The 18,625-nt window shown below is 39.7% G+C and overlaps 1 protein-coding gene across 4 annotated transcripts in view; it reads left to right on the plus strand.

The window, feature by feature from the left end:
• DYNC1I1 (dynein cytoplasmic 1 intermediate chain 1) overlaps nt 1-18,625 on the plus strand; it is a 183,360-nt gene that overhangs the window by 37,279 nt on the left and 127,456 nt on the right. For all 4 annotated transcript variants that reach the window (XM_027910809.1, XM_027910815.1, XM_027910821.1 and 1 more), the window contains exons 5-6: nt 1,514-1,573; nt 5,503-5,618. In XM_027910809.1, the coding sequence (XP_027766610.1) occupies nt 1,514-1,573; nt 5,503-5,618 (176 nt within the window). The remainder of the gene's footprint in view (nt 1-1,513; nt 1,574-5,502; nt 5,619-18,625) is intronic.

The raw sequence follows: 18,625 nt of genomic DNA on the forward strand, positions 1-18,625 counted from the left end.
ATGCCCTTATGCTGCACAAGAAAGCAGCTTTGCATTACAGTTTTTTGTTCTTTTTGTATGCATGGGGTATTGAGATTGCTTCTCTTTCACTCTGACATGACAGAGTGCAATACATGCCCCTGTCTGTCTCTCCAGAGACTGAGTTAACATTGGTAATAGAACGGGTGAATTTACTAAGTACAGGAGATAGAAAAATTATTTGTCTTTAAGTTATCTATTTCTAACCTATTTCAATAATTTCCTGCTTTATATGAGTGCTTCTTTGGCAGAGGTTGATGTTGTTGCAGAAAACTCGCATAAATGGAGCATGGCTTGTTATATGGCTGGTTTTGGCTGAACCTGGTAATATGTTCTCTGTATCCTCAAAATTTGTATTTGGAAGAAATGAGAGTAGCTTTTAATTTTGTCAGCTATCATTATCCAATGTGCTTGCATGATTTGCTTGCTGTAGTGAAAGAGCACTTTCCTTTGCTTTAGCCTCTGCTAGTAAGAGCAATGCATATTCTAATGTTGATACTACAGGAAAAGGTGCTCAGTACCCAAATGTGTATACCTGATTCTGTCATGGATTCTGGCAGTTTTCTTGCATATAAAATGTGGCTTCCTGAGGGTGGAAAAATAAAGTAAAATTAGGAGCCAGGGAATTGAGCAGGCACTTGAAGATGTTGGCCTCAATATGTCAATTTTTGCATTTCTAAATTATGAGGGGGATTATAAGTATTTCACAGGACTCCAGAAAGGCTCTGTGAGTGTTTGCAAAGTGTTTTAGGGCTGGTAGTAGGGCAAGTTGCACTGCAATGCAAGGAGCAACACTTCAGACCACACCTCTGGAGCATTCGTACAGTTGGTGACAGCCTCATATGACAGCAGTCCATTAAGAGACTGTCATAGATCTGATCATTCCTCTCTTCCCTGGGAATTTTATCTGGAGGAAAAGAAGAAGAATTTGTTTGTTTGTCCCAGATGCCCCCAGAGTATGTCAGAGCTGCTGTTCAATGTTCCATTTGTTGTCATATGCACTATGTGACGTTCATGCCCAGAGCACTGTTGCACAGGATGGCTGACTGTCCATGTCAGGGGTTTGTGAAGGGATAGACTCTTTAGTGGAGTTCATGGCAAGTGCTCAGTCTACCTTATCAAAAAAACATAAATAAATTAGTCCTGCAGTTTTTACAGGTTATTGTGATTCCATCAACCATAGTTAAAGAGTTAGAAATATTTCAGGAAAAGGAAAAAACCCCAACCCCATGTTTAATTAATCAATATCTGACAGGAAATCTAGCTTCTTCCTTTTTTTACCAATAATATTTAATTTTAATAAAGTTGCCTGCCCTGTCACAGTTTGGTGTACAAACCTTGTTTTACATATGGTGGCTGTTGCTTGCACTTGGAAGTTGAATGTACTACATAGACCATGTAACTAATGAGATGGGGTTTTGTTCATCCTTTTGGTTAATTCTGTGTGTTCTTTTTTTCCCTCCCCTTCGTGCTGCACGGCTGATTACCACCCTAGGACTTTGCAATGGGACACAGACCCCTCAGTGCTGCAACTCCAGTCTGACTCTGAACTTGGGTATATGTCAGCTCTTTTTGTTATTAGTTGATTATTTCTTTGCAAGAATTATGTTGAAAATGCTTCCTAGTTGAGCTAGTTGTGTGTGTGATTTTTATTTGCTTTATTGACTCAAAAAGACCATAGTTTAAGTTTTCTTTTTTTTAGTTTCATAAATGAGAAGACTCAGAAAAGCCATTGTTGTAGAAAAAAACCCCAACTATTTAAATAATTTCATGAAAAGATAAGTTGCTATTTCTGTTGTCTGAAACACAATACAAATAACTATTTCATTACAGATGAAATGTTATTATTGTGGCACATATATGCATGTACAGTTACATTGATCTTGTTTGTACCTGTTGATTCAGACTGTTCTCTCTGAATCATTTGTAAGGTACTTTGTCCCTTCCTTTCTGTTTGCTGTAGTTATGCTGTTTCCACATGCAGTAACATTTTCTCCTTTTTCACTAGATGTTGTGCATGTGCTTATAATTGTGCACTTAAATATGATCATAATATACGAGTAATTGCCATCTTAGTTGAGCTCAGGCCAATGAAGATTTTTTTTATATTGTACTAGAGCTAAAATAAATATTTTCTAACTGGGGATGGAACTTCTTTACCCCAAGAATGTGGAAAAAAAATCATTAATTTAAATAATTTAGAAATGCTTACCTGCAGAGATATTTAGGATAAAGTGTTTCTCTAAAAGTGTAGGTAACAGTACTTCAAGTTCTTCAGAGCTTGAGTCACAGGCAAAAATAAATCCCTATGTTCTACCTATGAACTTACAGGCTTTCCTGTCTGAGTGTCCAGGCAAGTGTCCTGTGCTTTAACTAGTTTGTGTGCTAGTTCATTCACCATTCTACAAGAAAACCAACAATTTCCTTTAAATGCTGATTGGCAGTGCTCACAGCTGCAGTTAGGGATGTTAGGGCTATTCACCAGAAAAGATCAGAAGGAAAGTATCCAGAAAGCTTTCCAAACAGGGTTTCTCCATATCCAGAACTGCTAGGAATGTTCACAGTCTTCACATGAGTATGGCTTCAAACAGACCAAGCTTTTACAACTTTGCCTGGACTGTACCAAAAAGGTAGAGTATTTTGAGTTGTCTTAACACACAGAAACCCTTTCAAAATCTCAGCTGCTTTTTTTTCTGGAAATTTGGATTAAAAGATGAGCACTCCTAGGAGCAAGGTTCCTCAAACAATTGTGCAAGGCAAGTTCCTTTATTTGACTCATGAAAAGATAACCCTATATATAGCTATGAGACTTCAATCATTTATGAGTGGTGAGTGGAAAGGCAAGAAAGAAGCATGCCAAAGGAGCAAATCCACAGGTGTACATTTTAATGTACACCTTTTGAAAGAAAAATGTCTTCAAAAGCAAAGCAGAGTTAAACTTTCCTCTACTGTCATGAGACTAGATTAAAAAACTCCAAAATCTATTGCTAAAGAAATTCTGCAGTCAGCAAATACATACGTGATACATGTAGCAAAACACTTCCAGCAGATACATCTTTCTTCTGCTACCTAAAGACAGAGGAATCAATTTTAATGAGTGAACTTTAGTTACTGTCCTTCTACTCACATCCCATTGGCAGTTTTGAATGGAATCCTTCAAAGCTTATGTGCTCTCTAAGATGAATATTCAGGTAATTTCTAAGAATTATGAGCAGCTCTGATGAAAAATGGGGATAGGAAAACAAAAGACAGTTTAGTGTTGCCCTAAAAAGAACCAGAAACTAGAATATTACAGTTCATATTTGATAGAGTCCAGATACTGAAAGGATGCACCAGTTGACTCTAAGTGCTTGGGACCAAGGGCTAGGCCAACTTTTAGCTACACAAGAACAATTACAGGTTGCTTTGCTGGGGTAAAAAATAATCAAGAGATCATGTTCTTTCAGATGAAGAAGGGCCTCCCTATCTTCACCAGTAATTACTAGACTATGTGTGGCACAAGGCATTTGTACAGGCAGCAATGTCTGAATTGTAAATGTTTTAAGTAAAAAATTCCATATGTTAGCACAGTGTTCTGGGATTTAGGTCACTTCTTGGATAGCAGGGTACAAAGAGATTAAACCAACTAGCTGTTCAATCCAACTGTTCCCTCTCCTCAGGTAAGGGGATATGGAATGACCTCATGTGAAACTGAAATGTTGTTAGAATTTGGTGAGGTTCTAATTAGATCCAGATTAGACACATAATTATTTAAGGATTACACTTAACCAAGACCACTGTCAAGAGACTTTCAATGCAGAAAGCTTAAGAATCTCAGTAAATGGGAAGAGTAGCCTGGGGCAACAGGGGACTGGTTACATAGGAAAGTCTAACTGACCAAGTTAGATTGCACATCTGGTGTTGAATAAGGCAAAAACACATCAGATATTGCTGATATTTATTAAAACCTGAATTCACACAGACCCTCAGTTAAAGCAGCTACAAAAATGTAAACCTTCTAAAACTTTTGTTAGGTGAAGAAGGTTTTCTGCCCCTAGTAACAAGATAGAAGTTTTTCTGTAAAACTTTCTGACAATTGTTCACATTGGCAAAGTCACAGATGGTTGTAAGGAGGGAGACTTGTTAATTTTTCATCTTTGAAAAGAGCTCAGAGCTATAACAAATGTTTCTGCTCTAGTGGTTTGTTATGCGATGCAGCTGATTGGTACTGATGAATCTAATTGCATTCAGCTTAATAACAACTCAGCCAGTAAGATAGAATAGAAAAAATATATAGCTGATGTAACATTAACCACCTGAAAAGTTCAGTAGGTGTTATCCAATGATTACAGTTTCCTTTTGAGACCTCCATTTCCTTTCAGATATCTATCTTAATTGAGTACCAACACCATTGCAAATTAATTAGATAAAAACCCCTTTGACTTCTGTTCTTCTGACAGTCTGGAAAATAAAGAGGATATGGCTAATGTGTATGAATTTTCTGCTTCTCAAAGTTGTTCTCTCTAATAACATGACAGTTGAGAAACATTGTGTCCGTGAATTTATTTCCCATAAGTGCAAAAACATGCTCACACTTGCTGATTTAGGTAACTGGACTTATTTAGCTGATTTGTTTATTATGCTTCCATTGTTTTCTCTGCTGAAAATTGGCGTAGTTTCCAAACACTTGCAAATAATCATTTGTATATTCTTCACTTCCTGCAGACAGAAAAATAATATTCAGGAAATAAACTGACTTACACACCCCTTTCCTCCCTCGAGTGAACTGTGTACAACTAATGGCCATGCTCAGCTGTCTCTCTTCTCTTTTCCTTACCCACCGACAATTGACTTCACTGATTTATTTCATATGGTTTATTTAAATTAAGGGAAGTTGTCAAAGAAGAAGGCTATTCTTGCCCTGTTCCAGTTGCATTTTAACTCTCCTCCAACCCTTGAATTAGGACTCTACTAATCATAAACCTACATCAATTCCACTACTAATGACTCCTGTGGAAGGGAGAATCTCCTTTTTTATGGAAATCACCCAACTTGCCAATTAAAAGCTTTATTATTGCTCTCAGCTGAACATCTGACAGTCCTAATCTGGTGTGGTTTACAGCCACTGTGCTCTTTCCATTATTGTGTATCCCAGGCTGAAGATGAACTCTTTTGAGCAGGCAGAATGTTGTAATAATGATGGCCTGAAAGAGAATTTTGTTGCATGCTAAGAGGAGCACAAGCAGGTCATTTCTCTCTCCCATTTATGGTCCCTTTCAGAGGCATGATCTAGAGGTTCAGTAACTGTATTTTATTATGGCAAATGGTTCTCAGGTTAATTTTCTTCATTGCAGTTAGGTACTTCTCTTACATACTGTATTGTGTTTCATCTTAACAAGCACTGAAGTATTTTTTTATCCTGTTCATAAAAGCAAACGCTTTTTTTCCTGCTGCTGATTTACATTTAATATGACTAACCTTTTGATGTCATGTATTCCACCTTAGACGCAGACTGCACAAACTAGGGGTGTCAAAGATTACCCAGGTTGATTTCTTACCTCGGGAGGTGGTATCATACTCCAAGGAGACGCAGACACCTCTTGCCACACATCAATCTGAAGGTAAGATATGTTTTTTTTCAAAAAAAAATTTTCATAGGACGCTAATATTTGAGTGAGAGTTAAAGAATGTAACAAAAATAATAGTAAATCATAACACAACTCTTTATCGTGTATTTTCTGCAAGCCAGGTATTGTTTATGAGATTAATGGCTGTTCTGGTGAAAATAATTATAATAATGACTTTAAATGCAGGTGGAACCAAACTGCTTCTGACTTACAATGGGTTGTGCTTAGATAGCAGTTTAATGGGAACATATTTTCAAATAAATAATTCAAATAAATACCTGGAGTAGGTAGGGAAGTGCTGATCTATCTGTTCCACAGACTGCACACTTGCCAGTTTTGTACTGCAGAATGCTAATTGCAGGTCAGTGGTACCATTTAAACTGAATTCAAAATTGTGCCTTAGCCTGGGATCTACACACTGTTACAAAGTTGGGTAGAAGAAGAAAAACTGATGACAGTCTTGACTGCAGTTTTTGCTGTTAACAATGAAGGATCAAAAAAAGTTGAATAACTGGGTGCTTTCCTGCAGCTGATAGTGTAAAACTTCACCAGGCTCCATGCAGAGAAGAAAAATACTCAAGTAGGTTCAGAAGATGGTGCTGGTGGTAGATCTCTCTAAATATAAGTTACTATTAGGAAAGATAGAGTGATAAACATAGCCAGCTTTTTTTTTCTGCAACTGGGTTACCAGGTATGCCTTAGGAACCAGAAATGGAAACTGCTGAGCCAGATGCTCAGATTCTCCTTTCCTGGACCACAAGTTTACCTTGGTTATCTGTGGATGTAAGTAGTCCTTCAAACATAGACAACCCTGTTGCTTGGATGATACTCCTTGAGCAGAATGTCCAGAGAGCTTTTCCTGCTCATAGGGAGAGGCTGTTTCAGAAGCCTCTCTGCCTAAATCCGGTTCATCTCTCCTTGTCTCTCTGCTGGCTGCTGAAGCCTTGAGAAGATGGGGATTGCCCCTGAGTCCTTGCTGCTCAACCCTTGGTCATTATCATGGAGTTGTCATTAGGTCAGATGGAAAGGGTGTCTTTCCTGAACCCTGACACAGGGCCTTTATCCAACGCAAGAACCTATGGATATGAGGAATTTAAGACATGGCTTTGATGTGTTTGCCTCCCTCAGACTTCCAACTCCAGCACTCATTACCTGACCTACCTTTCTGAACAGACCAACCTCTCTTGAAGAAACGTCTTCTTCCAATAAGATCTTCTTGCTTTCTTTTGACAAGGAGCTCTTCAACTATTAAAAAATCCTTTTCTTGGCTAGACAAGAGGACAATCTCCTACCCTTCAAGGGAAAAAAAACCCAAGCAACAGTGTGATGCAGTGGAGCCTGTCAGTCAGGACAGCAAGCAGAGAGGGCAGTGTCATTTGTTTTGGTCCTACCAGCACAAAGGAAGCTCACTTATTCCTCTTATATATGGAAGATAAGTGTAAACATAAGAAGTCATGGACTTCTTAAACTGCTTAGGCCAAAACTGTGATGGAAGAGATCAAATGGGGATATGTGGTTTTGGTGTCTGGATTTGTTATCTTTTTTATTTCTGTGTCATCACAGCCAAGGAAAAGCATTAACAATAGCAAGGTTTTACATATTTAAACATAGAGAAAATATTACCCAATCACTTCACTCAGATGCATGATGGAGAGAAAGTCTAACATACTTCCTTTCAAATCTGCTACAAGGGAATTTTCTGCACATAGCTTGGATGTGAGTATGGCTGTGCATCAGTAAAAGAGAATCAGGAAAGTTTGGTTATTCCCTTGAAAGGGTATTTAATTGGAAACTCTCAAGGGGGTAAATAAGCACTGTAATTTTTGTCTCCTGGGTCTGATGGAAATGAATTCTCATGCTTTCAATCTCCCAAGCCTCTTTAGAAATGTTGAGCCCTTCATACTGTTACTCTAAACATGAACAGAGGTGAATTCCTTGGGAGAGCAGTTTTGAGGAGTCTCTACACTGTTTCTATGCATTCATGTGATAAAATATAGCCATTATCTTTTCAAGGTAAATTGCTAGGCCATTACTATGGTTATGGGCTCAGTTAGTCAGCATTTAAAGCCTTAGAGTTTGAGAGCAGAAAACAAGGAATTTCTTATTTACTTAGATGAGTCAGACTTCAGCTTTCAGAATTCACTCTTTTGCTACCTGCCTTGAATACTGGAAATGTCAAAATGCAGAACTTTAGGACGAGATTGTCATGTGCTTGTTTCTTGTTTGCAAGAAAACTAATGAAGGGTACAGCTGGTTGGAAAGATGGGTGAAAGAGGATTTTGAGAGTCCATTCAAAGTTCTTCAGCTTTTTTGAAATGTCATTATCAGGTTTTCTGCATATTGTTTTTCTAGAGAGAAAGAAAGAAACTCGGAGATACTTTAAGCCTACTGCTGTTCCGGAGCTCAGTGGATTTAGGCCTTTGTGGTAATGTCTATTGCCCACCAAACCTTATAAAACTGGTAAAGGGAGGGTGTACTCTGGTAAGTGCATGTGGTACCAGAAAGCCAGATGCTATATGCACTGAAGTCTCAGGTTGTCAGCTGCTAATTTTAGAAGAAATAATGTGGCATTATTCTTCACTGTATAAAAACAGATTAACTCCTCTTTTCAGAACAGGTAATTTGCTTTATTTCAGAGGAATAATGACATGTCATTTCTCCCAACGACTCTATTATTTAGAGAGATGTGTATATGCATCATTCAACTCTTTGATCACAAGTACCTAATTCTTTTGCTTTATTTAGGTCACAGTAAGCTTCAGCCTTTTCTTTTCTTCCTTGCAGGATGACTTCAAAAAAACACAGATCTTGGCTCTGCAGCCTGAGAAAAAACGTGCTCTTTACTTACCCCCTCCTTCTTCTATAACTGAACTTGAGTTTAGGTGTTTGTAGGCTTGTGCTACTTTTTCCATTCTGGAGTTGATTAGGACCTAGACTATGCTAAATGTTTTCTGAGAGGTCTCTGGGACATGTTCCTTCACTGTGCAGAGACTCTCACATCACCCCAGAGTGGCAGTCCCATGTAACCTTCGATTGTTGGACCCTTCAAAGCACTGCAGACCTGCTGTTTGCTGAAGGCACCCCTAGAAGAAAGCAGCAACAGAAAAGCCATGGCCTGGCCTCTGCCCAGGATGAATCCCTCACTGCCATACAGCAGTGGAAGGAGATCTGTATGTCTACCTGCTAATCAGCTTTTCAGATAGGAAAGCAGTCTGCACATTCAAGCTCTACTAGATGCCTGCCTCAGCTCCATCTTACTATTCTGCTCTTTAATGGGCCAGGAGGTAAAATCTCAGTGAGGAAAACATCACGCTGTCCCTGCACAGAGAAGGGAGGTAATCCTCTGATCTGGCTCCCCTCAGAAACTGGGAGGCAGCAAGAAGGTGAAGGTCTGTGAGATCTCTCGCTTGCTGGCTAGTGTCAGGAGTGTTGTTGTTTCTCTTCTGTGAGGTAGAAACTCCTTCATCAATAAAATGAGATATTCTCACAGTCTGGCTTGCCAGACTGTCACTGCAAACAGGCTAATCAGAAATGCATTTCTGAAAAAGTAGGCCCTGTGTATAAGAGAAGAAGATCTGACTTTCTAGAACAATGGAGGTCCTAGGTACTTCATCTGTTTATCATCTTCAACAGATGTTTGTTCATGTGGGGAAAACAAATGATATGCCATACTCATCTCCTGAGCAGGATAACTTCATTCTGCATCACAAGTGTAGTCCAGTTCTGGCAAGGAACAGAACTGAGACCTGTGATCCATCTGTTTATCTGACATATTCCAACACTGAAGATATTCTGAAAGAGGAAAAATAAGCTCTCTCCTCCATCTGGAAGTAGACTGGAATGAAGTGGCAAAATGGAGGTGGAGCTGCAGAGGCTGGGTTAAGTTCTGCATTGTCTCTGACAGGGTAATTCTCAGAACTAAGGTTCCTGAAAGTTTTAAGGCACTGAGAAAGGAGAGGGGAATTCTGCTCACAGTCAGGCTCATCTGACCAAGACATGAGTTTAGGCGTGTGTGGATGAGACCAAATCTAAATGCCTGGTGTAGGGTGAATCAGAACTCTCTAGATGCCACTGATCACATTGACTAGTTCTTCACTAACTAGCTTGAAAATAGAGCACTTCATGTGGGCATATTAATTCAGGTTTCTCATTACTGAGTAAAATGCATGTGAGTAAAAGAGTCATGCACAGACGTCGTGTGAGAGCTGTGTCTTACTTCGAGTTTTAGTAATTGGATGATCTGTGACTCGGACTGACAAGCCCCAATGCTGTGCAAGCAAGTCAGGCCTCTGGAATTTTATCATCTCCGTTATAAAATCCATAGATAAAGCTATTTATACTTTCATGGTTAGGGTCTGAGACTTCCAGGTTTAGTCAGTGTGGGGATCTGTGCATCAGAGTTCTAGCACATCAAGTTCTGCACCAATCCTTTTGTGTCTTCTAACTCAGCTTTGTGAATGTGTGCTGTGCTTAAGAAAAGCCAGTCCCAGAACCAGTGATGCTTGAGTTTTCCCATGCCCAATCTGGCTAGAGCTCATGGATCAGAAGCTGGGGTTTAAGCTAAAGAGCTTACTTTGGCTTTTCCCTTCCAGAGAATCTTAAGCTCAGCTCCAATCTGAAGAGGACAAGTGTGGACCCTAGAATAGCTTTGAACCTCTCATTTAGTGGGAAATACAGAGGCACATTTGTGCATTTACATGCATGCAATGTTTGTGTTGAGAAACATGAACATGTTTGATGGAAAGGCATTGGACATTATTGTGGGGAGAAAAAGAGACCTGTTGTAAACTAAGAGGTGTTGGAAAACAGACCAGAACTGGGACAGAAATTACTATTAAAAAGAGAAGACAGCCTAAAGATGAATCAGTGTAAAAGCAGAAGTTCTGTTTTTAAAGAGACAGAGCCTTAGCATTAGTACTAACAGATACTAATTTTTGAGAAATATTGTGCTCTATCCTAGGCAGTATCTTGTATCAATAGCTGGTTTTAGTTAGCTATAGAAATCTAGTTTGCCTTTTTTTCTCAAGCTGCAGTCCATCAGAGTCATACTGTGGATTTCAATAGCTGGCATAAACACCCTAATTCAAGACTTCTTTGATTAAATCAACAAAGCTTAATTTGTACTGTTGTACCAGACTGTACAAGATTGGATGAGACTAGAATAAAGCGGAGCAAAGATTTGGGGCATTGCACTGTACAAGAGTATGTAAATAATTCCCTTTTATTCCTGTCACAACTGCATCACCTCTTCTAACTAACAAGATTTCAAAGGTGGAGTTTTAAAATTTCATTTATTTATTTATTTATTTATTTATTTATTTATTTATTTATTTATTTAAATTTGGACTAAAAATATTTCAAAGGCATTCGGGCAGCGCCCTCTGGTGGTGAAACGATGAAGTGACTCAGGGATGCTGTCGGGGAAGGATGCAGGGATGCTAGTGTGACCTGCGGAAAAACTTGCCACATCTTTTGTCTAAGGCAAGAATTATACTTAAAAGAAGATGCTTTAGCTGTGTGACTGAGAAGCTGCATAAATGACGTGCTGATGAAAGAAGTGTGAGAAGAGACCAAGGCACTACATAAAAGTTGGGGAAAAAATATATTATTTAGGAATGAGTTTTTTCTTTTTAAAATAAAGCCTTGAAAATCAGGTATAGGTATCATGACAAAAACCAAGTGCAGTAATGCACTAGTGAAATCAGTTGCAATCCCTTGTTCTTGCCAATCCCTTTTTGAAGTACAGTTAGTAAAGTACAGTTAGATAAAATGAATATTCTCCAGGACAGCCACAACAGGCAGCCACCAGGTATGGTGGGTCTGTGTTCCACTCCTAGCAGCTACAAACACTGGGTGTAAGCCACTAAAGGCTTTCTTTATGCCACCAACTGGCTCATGAAAATGTTCTGTGATACAGAATTAGGATGAGACTTGGCTTTAGAAATGTGTTTCTGTGAGTTTTGTTGTGCAGAAAAATGTGTTTGTTTGAAACTCACAAGAGTTTCTCCTTGGAGGAAGAATGAAGAGGCTATAATCCTTGGTTGTGCACATTTTGGTGTCTGAGTGCAGAAGGGGACATCAAATGTCTAATCTCATAAAATATGTCATGGGCATGGGCTAAAATAGGATTTCTGTAAGACAGTCCCACTCCATTCCTAAAAGGTGGCCTGACAGTATATTTTTCAGCAATCATTGCTGCAGTATTTGTCTCTATTCCCTGTTTCTTCTCCCAGGTCCTCTCTAAAGACTTCTGGAGGAGGGCTTTTCCTATATTCAAGATGTTTTTCAGATTGTCTTCCGCAGAGGGCCCTCTGAACTGTTTTGAACAGATAGATCTGACAATTTATTAAGCACCAGTAATTCTCAGAGTATTATCTACTAAGAACTGATTTAACAGAGAGAAGATTGCCTCTGGCCACACACAGTAGGAGGTCTAAGGAAGGAAAACTCTTTAGAGATCTTAGACTTTGACCCTGATAATTTCATTAGACATTTGGCTCTTTGCAACTCCTCCACGATTTTAACAAAATCTTGGGAAGGTCTTCTGAAAATCAGGTGCAGACACTTAGGAGCTTCCTGCTCCAAAGTGACCCTGGCCTTCAGCAGACTCTGGTTTCTTTTGCATGAAGTACCTCTGCGTTAAAAGCAAGCCCAGAAAACATATGTAGTAATTCTTTACAAGACTGGAGTGAGAACAGCAGACTTGTCACAGTTGCACCTATGCCTTCTCTAAACCAGTCAGGCTCCAGAAGATGAGGAACAAACCAGAAAGCTTAACTACCTTCTCAGTGAAATGAGGGACTGGTTTTTGGGCTGTGGCTGCCTTGGAGGGGACTGTTGTGCAACTGTCATTCTGTGCATGGAAGCAATACTGCTTCAAAGCCTCTGCAGACATCATGGAGAAGGACAATGCTTTACCACCCCTCATTGCCCCTGCTTGATCCTAACGGATGATCCTTGCTTTATGCTTTTAAGCAAGTGGATCTCGTCTTCCACCCAAGAGCTGGGAGGCTACTCTGTGCTAGAATAAACCAAAAAGTGTTGTAGTCGGTCTCCTTGTGCAGAAACCAACCTGCTCCTTTAGTGGCAGCGGGAAATAATGTAATTGAATGAGATCCTGGTACATCTGGCGTCACTTGGTGGAAAACAAGAGAGCTGATGTTAGCAGCCTTGACCTCAGACTCCGCTAACTAGCTGCAAGTCATCTCATAGTGCCTTTGACCCATCTTTGTGTCCTGACATCTGAAACTAGCAGTGATCCATGAATTCAGAGAGAAGCCCTGTAACACCTGTATGCAAATTGAATTCTTTGTTGGCTGGAAATTAAAACCTTCCTCTGAGTCTTCTCTGGAAAAGATCCTGGCCATGTTTTACACGTGAACAACTGCTGTGTTGAGCTGATTTATTAAATGTTCCCCTCAAGCAACCAAACAGTTCTAAAGTTATATGCAAATACATGATTATCAGTATGTTGCAACTGAGTTTTAATATGAGAACAAGGAAACTGTCCCACTAATGAACAGCACTGTGATTTCCCCAGTCAACAGTCAGTAAAAAGACAGTGGCCAATTTTTCTCTATTTGCTGTTTTCACATGTTCCTAGTTATCACTTTACATATAATGTCAGTAGTGTTTGAAAAAAAATGAATTAACAGTGTGTGTTCATATTTGCAATACTCAAATTAGAAGTTACAGACCTGAAAATGTAAAATATATTCAAAATGAAAAACATTTTCAAAAAAATCCCACAGGTGCTTCCAACAGAACAATGAAGACATGGCTTTTTATTTTCTTCAGAAACAAAGCAACTCTGTAATTCCTTCTTTAGCTTAATGGGTGATGCCTATTCAGTATATACAACAAAACTAATACCCAGCCCCTTCTATTACGTGTCTGGTAACCTTTGGCAAATTCTGGCTTTGTAACGTGGGCCAATCTCCAGTAGAATTAAAGGCAAGATTAAGAAAAATGTGCATTGCAGAAGTAGCAGTTATTAATCCACAGTGGTCTAATTAGCACTTAATCTTTCTAATCCTCTAAGTGGGTACAAAATCAGGGCTGAAATGGACACAGACCATAACGTGGAAAGCTCTTCATTTGTAGTGTTAAAAAGAAGTACAGAAAACTGCCCTGTTACTTCACACTTCTCAATTTGATCCTCAGCAGTTGCAACTCAAAGAAAGGAAAAAGATTCACAGATCAAAATCCCCTCCTCTGTTTTACCCCACACTACTAATGTACTGGGTCAAAAATTATGCAGCTGAAAACTCTCCTGTTCATCACTTCTCCGTCTTAATTCTGTAGCTGAGCCACAGCTTAAGAAGCTGGCCAATTGTGCCTCTCTATAGTCTCCTTTAATTGGCTTATTTCCATAGGAGAGGCCACCTGCCTTGGAGAGAGGAGTGTCAGCTGCTTGCCCTCAGACTAACTGGAGAGGGAACCGAGTGGCTAGCCTGGGTAGAGTGAAGAGGGTTTGCCACGCCCCATGTTATTGCCCAAGATGAAGATGAATGAGGATGCACCACAAGCTGGGTCTTTGTTCCACAAGTATACCCTCACATTCTGACCCAAGCACCTGGGCAGAGCCCTCCAGTGGCAACCTGAGCCCCTCTTCTCCCTCCTAAGAGATGCTCCCAGGTAATTTAAAACCATGCTGTATTTATTATAGTGACAAACTTTAGATATCATCTTTAGTGCTTCAGAATCCCTCCTCAAGATCAGCAGTAGCTGGATCCTTTCCAGAGAATCCTTTTGCTCACTCACACACACTAAGAATTACTATGAAAATTGAAGAAAGGATCTGGATGAAGAAACTTAATGAAATGGATATGTCAGTGAAGTAAAAGTCCCAGCATGAATTCCCACTGGGCACTATTAATAGAAGATGGAATTCTCTTTTGGTGCAATACAATAGACTGTCTCCACAAATAATGTTGCTTTTCAACCAGACCCTGGCTGTCGCTTGCCCATCTATCGTATTTTAAATAAACTTAGCATAAATTCACTCTGAACCACAATTAATTCAGATACATGTCCTAGCCAAAAACCTCCAAACCAGTGCTCGCTCTTCTTGCAAGTTAATGCCCTACTTAAGGCACACAGGAAGTGAAAGCATAATCATTATTTTTCTAAAATGCATTGCTCTTGAGCCACAAAGCTTCACACTTATTTTAAGTCTATAATTGCATGTTGTTGCTATGGTTACTCTTTTTTTTTTCCCCTCACCCCAACTGTCATGTAAAGTTTGCTACATCCGAGCTCAAGATGGGTTCAACTCCTCTGTGATTGGCAAAAGCAGATCCCTGCACTTATGAATAGCCTCACTGATCCCAGTAGCAGCTGCTGAGTTTTGAGGACTCTTTCAGATCTCACTACTTGGTTTGGAGCGGAACTTCTCTGAAGGTCTTGCCCCAACTGCAGAGCTAGAGGATTTTTGAAAATTTAACCCCTATTCATGGTTGTTTCATATATTCTTTCTTGTCATCTACACTGAGATGTTCACCCTCCCTCTCCTAGGCACTGGTTACTCAGCAACAAAACAGCAAACAGCTCAAAACAGCCACTCATCTGCTATGAATCACAAAGAGCACTGAAGATTTTGTCTGTGAGTGCATGAAGAATTCTCTGTGCTGATTTTGCACCGCAGATAATGGGCAGGTTGAGAACACGGCTCGAACAAAGGTCCCAGAGTGGAATATCAAAATTGCTTTGACCTGTTATCGTAACAAAAGAAAACTGGGGAACGTACACATTATGGTGGGTTGACTTTGGTTGCCCATCCATCTACCCTCTTACTCCCCGTTACTGAGCAGGATAAGGGAGAAAATAGGACGATAAAGCTCGTGGGCTGAAATAATGATAGGGCATCACTTATCAGTTACCATTACGGACAAAACAGATTCAGCTTGGGGAAAATTAATTTAGTTTATTGCCAGTTAAAATAGATTTGAACGGTGAGAAACAAAGACAAAATTGAAACACTTTTCCCCTCTCATTTTTCCAAGCTCCTCCATCTCCCCTCCGCTGCAAGTGACTCAGAGGGATGGGTCTGGGGACTTGTGAGCAATCCACAGCAGCTCCTCTCTACCTTTCTTGCCTACTCACACTTTTCCCCTACTTCAGTGTGAGTTTTCTCCCCAGGCTGCAGTCCTCCAGGACAAACCTGCTCCAGTAGGGACTCAACATGAACCACCACGTTCCTTCAGGAAATATCCACATGCACCAGTGTGGGGTTCTCTATGGGCTACCATGTGGATATCTGCTCTGGCATGGGCTGTAGGAGAGTATTTGCTTGCTCTCACCTCTGGAACACCTCATTTCTTCCCTTCTTCTCTCACCTTAGTGCTCAAAGGGCTGCTTCTCCCACTTATTTTCATCACTGTTCTCTCTGTCATGTGGTGTTTTGGCCTTTCTTAAATATATTTTCCCAGAGGCATCAGACACATGGGAGACGGGCTCAGCTGTGTCCTGTGGTGGATGTGGTATGGAACTGTCTGTCTCTAGTACAGGGCAGCTCCTGATCACTTTTCATTGAAGCCATCCTTGCAACCCCTCCCCCCACTACCAAAACCTTGCCACTTAAGCCTATAGATGTATTTAGAAAAACTGGTAGCTTATTAGCCAAAATTCAAAAGTTTTTCGTATGACATGTCTGGGATCAAGTCTTTGCCTTGCCTAATAAACAAATACGTTGACCAGTAAAGTGTTGGGTGATCTGGGATAAGCTATTTGTTGGATCAGGAACCAGAGCAACAGCGTTTGGTAGTCTAGCTGAATGTTCATTATCATCATGACATAGGACTGATTTGTTTCTGGATATCTAGAGCAGCCATTCTGTTTTTACCTTGGCATCTATGGATCTGATACAATGTTTTGAAGTTATTGGTTAATTTGAGTCCCTCTTGTGTTTTCTGGTGATAAAAAATCTGGTAATAGATATCTTACCTTGGAGGAGATCCATTGCTGAGTATTCTGAGAAGTGGTAGATGCTTGCCTAGGCCAGAGGTTGGAGCTTCATTTTTTCAGGTCAGCTACACAGGCTGCGTCTTTAGGTGGTGATCCCAGAGAATGGTCCATGATGCCTGTGCCATATGATATGGATTAAGTCATCTCAGCTCCCATGTTAAAACCCCACAATCTCTTGGAGCAGTTAGTTTTCTCCCTTTTCTCCTTTTGTGTTTCTTAGTCTATGGACTGAAATGTGTTAAAACTTGTAGATGTATTTATTTAGTTATTTAAGAATTTACCTATAGGTACAGCTAGAGATAAAATATTTAGGTAATATAATACCTGCCTATATTATATCAGTAGACTTACAGATACTTGCAGATAAATACTTATAGCTGACCACTAGAGGATCTCACCACCTGGGGTGATAGGCTTGGGGTCAGAGCAATGGCGTGAGTGTCAGGAGTCGTATCTTTGCAGTCTGTATATGCAGTTCAGAGCAGATCACAAACTGAGTTACAGTCACCACAGAGACATGGGTATATCTCTTCATTTACCTGCAGCAGAGACCACTAAAAGTTTAAACATGAACTAGGTGAAATCACAGCAGCCAAATTTACTAGGATTTTCAGCTGTCAGAGAGCCACCTGATCTGGCAGCATGACTGATGCTGGTACCCGAGCTAACTGGTTGCAACCTTGTTGAGATACTCAGTAGTTCAGTGTAATCACATGCAATAGCTTACCTTGAGGGGCCTAGCCTATTTGTGTAGATTTTCTATGGTCAAAAAAATGAGACAGACCCTTCCAGAAGACAATTTACCCTATCTACTATGTTTATCATAACACTGGAAAAATTACCTTCCATTTGTGCCTTTCTCCATTGCCTACAGGACTTAGCCAATACATTCAAATTATAACCTTCATTTTTAGATGGTTGAGGTTAGATAATTCACACCATTTTGTGATGGGACTGTGGGCAAGTGCATTATACAGTGTTTTTCTGTCACCCCTGCAACAGTTCTGGGACTACTGTTATTGCTATTTCTTTTCTTCAGCTCCTTCATCTTTTAACTATTCTCCTTTGAAGTTGCTTCTTGTGCGTGTGTGAAAGCAAAGTAAAAAGCAGGGATAATATTTTCCTCTGAAACCTATATAATTGAGGACAGCACTTTCACAGCTGATAGGCAATAGGATAGAGAAAAATAGAAAAATTACTTTGCTCTTTTATTTCTTCAATTAGTGTTTTCATACTAGTCAGAGTACTTTATTGTATGGACTCAATACTACACTGTATGTGCTAACATTTATCTTGATCCATCAATCTAGTTTTTGTATTGTATAGTTCCTCAAATGCATAATTCTGTCATATTTGGTCAAGACATATGCCTTATAGTAAAGCCCATCGAAGTCCTTGCCCCGAGGAGTACTGAGTATCAAGCGGATGCATATTTAAATCTAAAAAGTATAGACTATGAAGTGGACAAAATCACAACTTTGTTTGCTGAGTTTTAGGATGAGGAATACACACTTTTTTCTGATCTTTCCCCATTTTCAACTATATCACATAGGTTGTGGGACTGTTTATTTGACGTGTGATATTTTTTGTTTTGGAGTGTCTTGCTGAAATATGAAAAATGAATACCCAACCCATATGTTTTAGCTATGCAGGGAGTATGTATTCAGATCTAATTACTGAATTAATCAGTATTAGTTTATGATTATCCTTAATAAATCTGGGTTTGGAATGGTTAGTAAAAGTACCTTTTCTGTTTCACTGTTCATCAGCTTGAGATAATTTAGTAACAAAGGTTCATGTTGCAATCAGGGAAAGGACTCCCACTGACTAAAATGGGACCTGGACTGGGACCAAAATTAAGTGCTTGCCATGAGTCTAAATAGCTGACATTGTCACTGACTCATCATGTGAAGCCCTTCAGTACATTGTCGAGTTATTTTATTTGGATTTCATTAAACACAAAAGTATTTTGCAAGGCTTTCCAGCTTTGAAAAACAAAGTCATTTACATAAGAGCTAGGCAACAACATAGCTATC

This window comes from Empidonax traillii, unplaced genomic scaffold (genome assembly GCF_003031625.1).
Source record: "Empidonax traillii isolate 1590-97213 ecotype Southwest subspecies unplaced genomic scaffold, ASM303162v1 scaffold30:size3273891, whole genome shotgun sequence".
Taxonomy (NCBI): Eukaryota; Metazoa; Chordata; class Aves; order Passeriformes; family Tyrannidae; genus Empidonax; species Empidonax traillii.